Below are 9,912 nucleotides of genomic sequence, written 5' to 3' on the forward strand. Positions count from 1 at the left end.
TCATTTTTGATAATTTTGTTTAAAAAGTTACAAAAATAGATAAATAATAAAAAAATATAAAAGAGGATAAATAATGCTTAAGAAGCATAACTTAGTCTTAAAAGAAAAAACTTATTTCAAAAAACAATTTCAAATTCTTTTAAGAGAGAAGTATCTTTTTACAATTTCATCTCATATTTTTTTTATTGAAATTATATTTATTAAACTTAATTAATCTTATTTTCATCCACTTTGTGATTTTTATTTTTCACACGTTTAATTTGATTTTTATTTTAGTAAATTTTGTTTAATTTAGAATGTTTTCATGATACCATTTAAATTGTTAAAAAGAGTGAGAAGGTGAACACTTCCTATGACTTGGGGATATTTTATTTGAAGTATGTGTTCTGATATGACATTTCTCTTTATATTCACAAACGTTAAGGTTCCATAACCCATGGTTGTTTGAGACACTATTGTTGCCATCGACAATCCTAAAGAGAAACTTGATAGCCCTAGAAAAGCTTGGCAACCTTAAAAAGAAGCTTGACAACCTTAGAGAGAAGTTCGACAATCTCAGTAAGAAGCTTGACAACCTAGAGAGAAGCCCGACAACTCTAAATAGAAGCTCAACAACTTTAGATATAAGCTTGACAATCCTAGAGACAAGCTCAACAATCTAGAGAGAAGCTTGAAAAGCCCAAAAAAAAAATTCAGTTTATTGTGAAAAATGATGAATGAAGAAGAATAATAATATTTGTAATAGTGAAAAACGATGGTGATGATGATTGGATTTGTTGTGAAGATGAAAAATGGAATGGAGGCAGGAAGTGTAAATTGATAAAGCGTGTATGAGATAAATGATTTTTAATAATGGAAAGGAATTGAGAAATTATGATTTTTGTGAGTTTTCTAAAGAAAAAAAAAATTGATTGGGAAAGGGTTGAAAAATATTTCAATGCAGGTTTAGGGATTTCACGCATGAGGGTTTCACGATTTGCATTCATGATGAAAGTTAAACAATGGCTGCGTGCTCAAGGTGGATTCAGATTTTGTGGTGGTGTAGTAAAGAGATCTAACCAGAGCGTGGTTGTTCAAAGATAAGACTATATTTCTAATGTATATTTGTTTCTCTCTTGTAGTATTGGTGACCATGGTATTTTATATTTCATATATGTCTTAGAAAAAAACCATACTAACTCATTCAAAAAGTGTAATTCTTTATTTAGCAATTTAACGACGTTATGAAAAAAGATTAAATTAAACAAAATTTAAAAATAATCAAATTAAACGTAAAAAAGAAAACTATATTAAATAAAGTTATAAAAAAATATGGAGAAAAATAGTAATTAAGTCTAATTATTAATAATGTGACTTTAACTTTTTTTCCTTTACCAAAGTTATATTTAATAAGCATCATTTGGTATAAAAAAATTATACAAAACAAACCACACTTTTTATATGAGGAAAAAAAAAATAAAAATCATATTTGTAGAACTTTTCTTTATTATAAATTCGTGTTTTATAAACATGACTTGCCTAATTTTTTTAATTCACCAATCTTATTAATTTTCTTTTAGAAATTACATTGTAAATTGCATGATTTGTGTCGAAGGGAACAACAAAATGCCTCCATAAAAAATTGTATGCATAAAACTTAAAAAACTTAAAGGAAGTTAACAAATTTAAGGGTAACCAGCAGCTCCACATCAGTCCTAGGTTGAAAACTCACGTTGATGATGATGATGTTTGTTGTATTCACTTGTGTGGGCAAAATGAACGGCGGAGCCCAACTCCTCAGCAGTAGACCTCTCCACAGCGAATTCTAGCTGTCATCCAAGCGGGACCCACCTTAGCTTCTCTCGTGACTACGATACGACTTATAATATTTGCCCCAAACGGAAATAATTCCAAAATCAAAACCCCACAAACACTTCACACACAAAAAACTGCAGCAACCATAACTCCTTCAACAAACCATGCAACAACAACGGAAAAGGATCAATTAGTGTTCAGTTTCCCACGCGTTTACTTTCCCTCGCTGAGCCTCGTTTGGGCGCGTGCCATGAAGTGAGGACCGAGGAGGAGGAGGACGAGGAGCATGGGCGCGTCGCTGTCGAGCCTCGGCGCCAACGGTTCGACAGTCGGTCCGGGCCTCGGCGACATTCCGGAGAGCTGCGTGGCGTGCGTGTTCCTCTACCTCACGCCGCCGGAGATTTGTAACCTCGCTCGCCTTAACCGCGCGTTTCGCGGCGCCGCCTCCTCGGACTCAGTCTGGGAGGCCAAGCTGCCGCGCAACTACCAGGATCTGTTGGATCTGGTCCCGCCGGAGCGCCACCGGAATCTCTCGAAGAAGGACATTTTCGCGCTCCTCTCACGGCCCCTGCCCTTCGACGATGGCCACAAGGTGGGTGGTGCTCTCCAGGTCAGTTTTTTTAGTTAGTTAGGGGCTGCTGAAACTTTTAGGGATTTTAGTGATTGTTTAGGGTTTTGCAGGAAGTGTGGCTGGACAGAGTCACGGGAAGGGTTTGCATGTCGATTTCGGCGAGGGCGATGGCGATTACTGGAATTGATGACCGGAGATATTGGAATTGGATTCCTACTGAAGAATCTAGGTTAGATTTACTTGTCTTTAAAGCTGTATCACGAGAAAGAAGAATGATAACTGATGATAATGTGTTTCTTGTTTGATTCAAAAGAAAATGGAAAGAAAATATGAATGTTGACTTTAGAAACAAAATATTATGTGACTAAATTGACTGATGTTCTGATATTGTAAAGCGATTTTACATTATTATCTAATCATATTTACAATTATATTTCATTTCCACTCATTTGTTTAAAGACCCAAACAAGTGGAAGATCTTTGAGAAGTTCTAATTTTATCTTCCCTACCATTTTCCTCACTTGTCCTTGTAAAGCCTAGTTTTCATAAAGAACAGAGAGAACCATGAATCACATTAAGAGGAACTAAAACAGATCCATTGATTCATTGCAAACAAGGTATTCTAGACAGAGGAGGGAGTAACTACCCTTAACTGCTTTATCCTAATTGAATGTGCTGAACCTGCTGATAGTGTGGTTATGACTATATTACACTCGTGTACTCCTCCATAACCAGGAAACTTCGAAGAAATGATGTGTGGTCTGATATTTCAAGTCAAAATGTTTGTGCATGTATCTTAAATTAAGCAGAGTAATGTAGTAAAACATAATTGGTTTGGTTGTACTGCTGCAGGTGTTATGTACTTGTGATTAAACTTATTGTGGATTCTAAGGTCATGACATGATTCGTTCTGGTGATTATTTGACATCTTCTCTTGGACAATGACTGTAGTTATTGAAATAGACTAATTCTTTGTATATTTATCTGGGCCTTCAATCATGGATTTATGATAAATGGTAGATGTTTTGTTCGTACATGATTACTTGAACAAATTCTGAGAAAAAAAAAAACATGGCTTGTTATAATGGATGGAGTTTTGGGTTCGTAGATAGATGCCTGGATGTCCTTCAATGCTTGGATCTCCTGCTTCGCTTCCTTCACTTCGGAATGGGGGTGAGCACCTGCAAAAGGTACTCTGATGCTCAAGTTAGGCGTTTGCTAAAAGAACTTATGCTCACAACGGAATATTCAATATTTAGTGAAGAGTGTCTACCTTTGTGGTTTAGCCCTATATTTATAGGCTACCTGATGAATCAAATAATACCAACTTACCTTTTCCTGGATTTGTTGTTCAGAAACTATTATAAATTATCAGTCTCCTGAATTATTTTGTTAATAGTTAGGTTATTGGCCCAATTAAATTATTAGCCCACTAACCAAAGTTCAAGCGCTCGTATTATGACCTAACACCAATACTGCTTTTAGTTGTGTCGGTTACCCCTCATAAATGCGAGAAGACATTTGAAATCATTTTGGTTACTCAACCGTAAATTCTTTCGCAAACACAACAATCCTCTGAAATCGTCAACAATCCTTTCTGCATCCAACCTTATGATATGTACATAAGACTTCCCTTTAGCGAATTTCAAATAAGTGTACTGCAGGCTTTAAATGTCGCTCCCTCGTAACTCCACCCTAACAACTAGGGTTACATTCAAGCTTTTGCTATAATGTGTGAGGTTCTTGCCATAAGGCCGACCTCAACTATATTTCTGTATTATTTCCGTACACGACCAATCATTAAGAAGGGGTGGGTTTCCTTAATTTCTGAGCTGGGGAACGCTCTACTTGAGCTGTTTTCCCAATCTTTTAAAGGATTTAAAGACAAGTACTTTAAAGTTGAAATTATCGATTTTTGTTGTTGTGTGGCTACACGTCTTTTCTTATATTCTCGATGTTGGACGTCTTCGCTTTTTTCCATAAGTTGTGATTAATGAACATGATTTGGAGTGTGCTCCAAGTATTCGTTTGAAACTCTTGTAATGATAGAGGAGTCTATTCATAACATTTCTTCTCATGTAGCACATATTTTAGGGACTTTTTGAGAGTGGTAGTCCATTTTGAACATTACCTACTTATTGGTTTTTTGGCTTAGGAGTTACTGAGAACTTCCTAGCGAACGGGAGTGATAGTCCATCAGGAACTTCCGTCACCGATCGATTTTCGACCTAGGAGTTACTGAGAACATCCTTGTGAACGAGAGTGACAATCCATTGAGGACTTCCTTCACCGCTTGGTTTTGCGACCTAGGAGTTACTGAGAACTTCCTAGTGAACGAGAGTGACAGTCCATTGGAGACTTCCTTCACCGCTCGGTTTTGCAACCTAGGAGTTATTGAGAACTTCCTAGTGAACGAGAGTGACAGTCCATCGGGGACTTCCTTCACTGCTCGGTTTTCCCACTAGGAGTTACTGAGAACTGCCTAGTGAACGAGAGTGATAGTCCATCGGAGACTTCCTTCACCGCTTGGTTTTTCCCGCTAGGAGGTAATGAGAACTGCCTAGTGAACGAGAGTGACAGTCCATTAGGTTTTCCATCAATCCACCGTTTGTTTTCTCCATTTTCTCCCTTTCCTTCATTTTCACCAATCGAATCCTTGATGCCATCCATTTCCACCGTTTAAATCGTTCTAAATCACCATATCTCTAACCTACACCGAACAAACCCTCGAATCTAGGGTTTGTTTGTCACTGCCCCTCTTCAACACCAAAACCCACGGTTCCTCATTCTATTTGCTTATTCCGCTGCTTCTTTGGTTCGTCAGTTTGATCTACTCCAGATTTCATGGTTCCTCGCCGATCCACCTCGGAGCTCGTCTGTCAAGTGGTATTCGGGGCTCAGGTTCGAGCACGCTTCAAAGATAAGAACTCTCGCGAGTGAAATGGCCGAGATAGGGTTTGGACGAGGATGAAGATGTGCTTCTGCGAGGAGGAATTCTCGAGTGAGAAAACGCGAGTGAAGTCGTGGCTGATGGCGCGAATGTGAGGCTGCCAAGCGTGCTGAAGTGGATGCTACGATGGAGGAGTGAGAAGCTGCTATTGGAAAATGAAGGAATGGCAGATGTGAGTGGAAGGTGGCTAGAGGAAATCCCTTGGATGTTGGAGTTCTCTCTACAGAAAAATCAATTCATTATTCTCAAAAGTCAGTTACAAAAGGTGTTGAAATGTCTATATATAGGACTAAAAGTCCATAATATCTACCACATGCCTAACAAATTGTACATATATTGTATAACAAATAAAAGAAATGCTAAAAAGATAATTGGGCTTGGCCCCATCTATCAGAAAGGATGACACTTTCGTTGCCACATTTCAATACCAAGAAAATATTTTAGATAGCTCAAATCATTGAACTAAAAGTGGTTGAGTAAATGTTGTTTCAACTAGGCAATTCTGGTGATATTATTTCTTGTAACACTATTATCAGCATAGACCATAAGATAAACACCCTTCCTAGGAGAAGTACGACAATAAAACAATGAATGATTTCCTTTCTCCATTTCTATCTAGAAAGATGCACAATATGACTAATTTACCAAACCAAGCATGGGGTGATTGCTTCAGGTAATAGAGAGACCAATGTAATTTACATACTAAACCAAACTTCCCTTGGGCAAGAAATCCAGAAGGTTGCTCCATGTTTGATATGGCTTCTCTTAGTTAGCCTGCTTTTATTGTTAAGCTCATTTGAATTGTATGGACAACTTGACAGCAGTATTACTTTGTTCTCTTGGAAATAAATTCCTTAACTAAAGTCTTGACGTTCTTTTTCGCCAGGAAATGCTACATCAATATTCAAAGGAAAACATTTTACAACGGTCTTAGATTCATAATTCATTACATGTAAATAAAAAAATCGAACAGTACTATTCTCTATTTCTATATATACCAGCCTTGATCTGGATGAGGGAAATATTCAAATATTTGTTACTTGGAATGATATTTTTTAAGTATTGATTGCAATTTGGTTCTGTATAGATTCATTGACATCAAATGTGCAACCTTGAAATGCTCAACCTGATTGAACCTACTCATTCTATTAAACATATATTGGAGGTTGGTTTGCCCGTAATAAACGAACATTTGTAATTCTCCTTGTTAACGCTTAGTTATGTCAACTTATATTCTGTTCGCATTTCTTTTTGCGAACTGTACCACTTGCAAATATCAATCTAGAAGTTGTTTTGTTCTCCGTTTGTTCTTGTAATCTGTCAGCACTGTTACACCTTAGATGATTTTCAGGTTTCACACTGTGGCGTATTTGCAGCAAATATGGTGGTTTGAAGTGGATGGGGAGGTAACATTTCCATTTCCTGCTGATATTTATACTCTCTCCTTCAGGCTTCACCTTGGACGGTTTTCCAAAAGGCTTGGACGGCGTGTCTGTAATTATGAACACACCCATGGTTGGGATATAAAACCTGTGAAATTTGAATTGTCTACTTCAGATGGGCAGCAAGCATCATGTGAATACTGTTTGGATGAAAGTGAGATTGATGATACATACGGAAATCATAAGCGTGGATACTGGATAGATTATAAGGTGGGTGAGTTTATTGTCAGTGGATCAGAGCCTACAACTCAAGTTAGATTTTCCATGAAACAGATTGATTGTACACATTCCAAAGGTGGCCTTTGTGTAGATTCTGTATTTATTATACCAAGTGATTTGAGAGAGCGCAAGAGGAAATGCATTTTGAAATAGCCATATGCAGAACAGGAAGCTTGTTTCTTTTACTGATGTCAGACACCCTGAGTACACTTTTGGGATCTACCACAGCTTATACTTAACCAAAAAAAAGTTTACAATTTGGAGAATGTCATTTTTCTGGTTTGTTAATATCCTTTTCTGCCTATGGGTGTGTATATCCTCTATAGCTGTGTATTAACAGTTTGTATTCAATGTATTTTAGTTGTTGACACTTTAGATTGATAATTTATCTGGAGGAAAAGAGTTTTATAATTGATGTTCTTTGTGCCTTCTCAAGCTTGATTTGCAGATGTAGGATGGATAAGATATAATGAACACGTAAGGGCGTATAGGATATATTTCTTTTATGAACAATAAACAATATATATAATAGGAACATTTGGAGTGTTCTAAACTTTTTATAATAGCAGTGGAAAAGATTCAAAATAAAGAGAATCATGTTGCAAAGAGAAAACTAGAATACAACTGAAACAAAGTGGACTGAGTTACAAAGACAAAACTACAAGATAACTGAAACATTAATATCCTTGCTCTTCTCATGTTGCCGTTTCAGCATAATCACTCAGCCTCTCCTTGCCACCAATTGAAACCTATGTAATTCAAATGATCTTCAACATAATTATTCGGATTTCATTACATTATCTGTACAAGAATTTGTGATGCAAGTCCAGCAGCATGTTTTGTTGTCCTGGTTCTACTTCACAAATCTGAAGTTTTTCAGCCAAGAATTATTCTTCTTTTGTTGGTCCCTTGTACTACACCTTCCATCCTTTGGTGATGGATTCATGAAGAATTATAGCCTTCGAGTATGTCTCGTGCGTTTTGATAGTTGAATCAGTTTTGTTCAGGTAATTTAGAAACATTCTAGAGCATGCAGTCTAAGTGCAGGTAAGATAATGTGATATGGTGATAATTTCGTATGTAAACTACTCTTTGGTGCATAAATTTGAATTTAGCTGAAAGAAACAAGTATTGGAATTTTATTCCATGGGTATTTAATTGTTATACTAGGATTTTTACTTTTAAAATTTGGAAATACTTAGTTACTTTATTTATTTTTAAATAGTTTTGAAGCATGTTATATTATAGGAAACATTGGTTATTAGCATATAAACAACCTTGTTAATTAAAAATTGGCTCAAGATTAACCAGTATATCACCTTTTCCAAAAAGATATTGCCCAGATAGCACTGCCCCTCAGTTTATTTATCCATTTTCTTAACGTTCATTTCATTTTTCATTTTCTATCATCCCTTGATTTGAAAATACTACAATAATAGCTAACAAATTAACTTACTGTTATAGTAATAATATTTTATAATTTTAGTCATCAACGATACTAACTACATTACTAATTTCAAAATTAAATTCTTATATATAAAATTGCTTATAATTAAAAGTGTAATAATTAAAAATTCAAAATATAATAATGATCTCAGTTTAAGTTTTAAGTTACAATTATTTTAAAAATATATCTCAATATCAATTAAAAATTTATTTAATAAATTTCGAAATATTTTATAAATATTAGCATTAATTTTAATTATCTTAAATATTTAGCTTTTTGAATTTTTTATAATTAATTTAATAAAATTAGTTATTCCCAGCTAGCACATAGCATGGTACCCACATTCTTTAAATTTTATTCTTTCCACTTTTAAATAAAACAAAGGAAAAAGAAAATGGGTAGAATTTGGGTTATGGGAACAGACCATTTTCTGACACCGGTTAAGGAAAAACCAGGCTCATAATTAGGGTTATTTTGACCTTATTCTAACCTGTAAAAGAACAGTACTACCCTACTAAATATTTGAAGGACTTTTCTTCTTCTTTTCAACCTATTTCTATGTTACATTTAGTAAAATACTTCTGGCTATTATTTAAATAAAATGTTACACTCTATGCCAAATACGTCAAAATCTTTTAAATAATATATTTCAGATAAAGATAAGTTTGAAACAAGTTATATATGAAAATCCTGGTTCTTCCACGTAGCTGTAGCCATATTCATTATTGGCGTGACCACCTATCAAATTGTGATGGATCCATTAAAAAATCAACGGTGATTCAAGAAAAAATATCGCTCTTCATTTTCATTTTTAATGAACTTAAGAAAATAGAAAGAAAATTACTGACATAAGTAATAACTGATGTAATGAGAAAGGAAAGGAAAAAAAAATCAGACAAAAGTGAGATGAAAGCGATTTTTCTTTTATAAAATCTCTAATTAGTTTAAATAAAGAGAGAATTTGACTAGATTTCTTTTCGTGTAATATGAGTATATATGTTTACAAAAGTTGTAAGTACAAATGTTTTGACTTTATTAGAATAACTTAGTGACTGAAAAGTTGTAATTGAAAGTATAATTTAAACTCAAATCGATTAATTGTGTGTCGGTCAATCGAAAGTCCTAAATTCTTTCTAGATAAAAGAAAAAAATAACTATCTTAATTATGTTAAGTTTTATGGAATGAAGCAAAACGGAAAAATAAAATTAAAAAAAAAATTAAATAGATTTAAGTTTTCGTCTTTTAGAAAATAAAGTTGATATTTTTCTTCTTTGGTAGTGTAAAAATAACAAGTTTTTATACCATTTATATTCCTAATTTTAAAAAGGAAAATTTTTTTTTGGCACAATAAGAGTACTTGATTGATGCTGATATATAAAAAGAGAGAAGAGTTACGTGATAATCTATTTTTTTTAAGAATAAAAAAATGAATTTTTGTATTTATAAAGAAAAAGAGAGATTAACCAATAAAATAATAAATGTGAAATG

The 9,912-nt window shown here is 34.4% G+C and overlaps 1 protein-coding gene across 5 annotated transcripts; it reads left to right on the forward strand.

The window, feature by feature from the left end:
- The first annotated feature begins 1,876 nt into the window (after window positions 1-1,876).
- LOC124835843 (F-box protein PP2-A15) lies at window positions 1,877-7,391 on the forward strand. Of its 5 annotated transcripts, XM_088096525.1 has the most exons (5): window positions 1,877-2,404; window positions 2,476-2,594; window positions 3,478-3,555; window positions 6,667-6,721; window positions 6,873-7,094. In XM_088096525.1, exons 1-5 carry the CDS (start codon window positions 2,081-2,083, stop codon window positions 6,957-6,959), a joined length of 663 nt encoding a protein of 220 aa, XP_087952651.1. In that variant the 5' UTR covers window positions 1,877-2,080; the 3' UTR covers window positions 6,960-7,094. The 5 variants fall into 5 exon arrangements, with proteins under 5 accessions (XP_087952651.1, XP_087952649.1, XP_087952650.1 ...); XM_088096523.1 differs by having other exon boundaries at window positions 1,878-2,404; window positions 6,667-7,391; XM_088096524.1 differs by having other exon boundaries at window positions 1,878-2,386; window positions 6,667-7,391.
- The last annotated feature ends 2,521 nt before the right edge of the window (window positions 7,392-9,912 follow it).

This window comes from Vigna umbellata, chromosome 8, assembly GCF_029865625.1.
Source record: "Vigna umbellata cultivar VRB3 chromosome 8, Vumbellata_1.0, whole genome shotgun sequence".
Classification (NCBI taxonomy): Eukaryota; Viridiplantae; Streptophyta; class Magnoliopsida; order Fabales; family Fabaceae; genus Vigna; species Vigna umbellata.

Coding starts and splice junctions, on each gene's coding strand:
- LOC124835843 (XM_088096523.1), top strand. CDS start 2,081: ATGGGCGCGTCGCTGTCGAGCCTCGGCGCCAACGGTTCGACAGTCGGT. Junction 2,405..2,475: donor AGGTGGGTGGTGCTCTCCAG/GTCAGTTTTTTT, acceptor AGGGTTTTGCAG/GAAGTGTGGCTGGACAGAGT. Junction 3,556..6,666: donor GGGGTGAGCACCTGCAAAAG/GTACTCTGATGC, acceptor GATGATTTTCAG/GTTTCACACTGTGGCGTATT.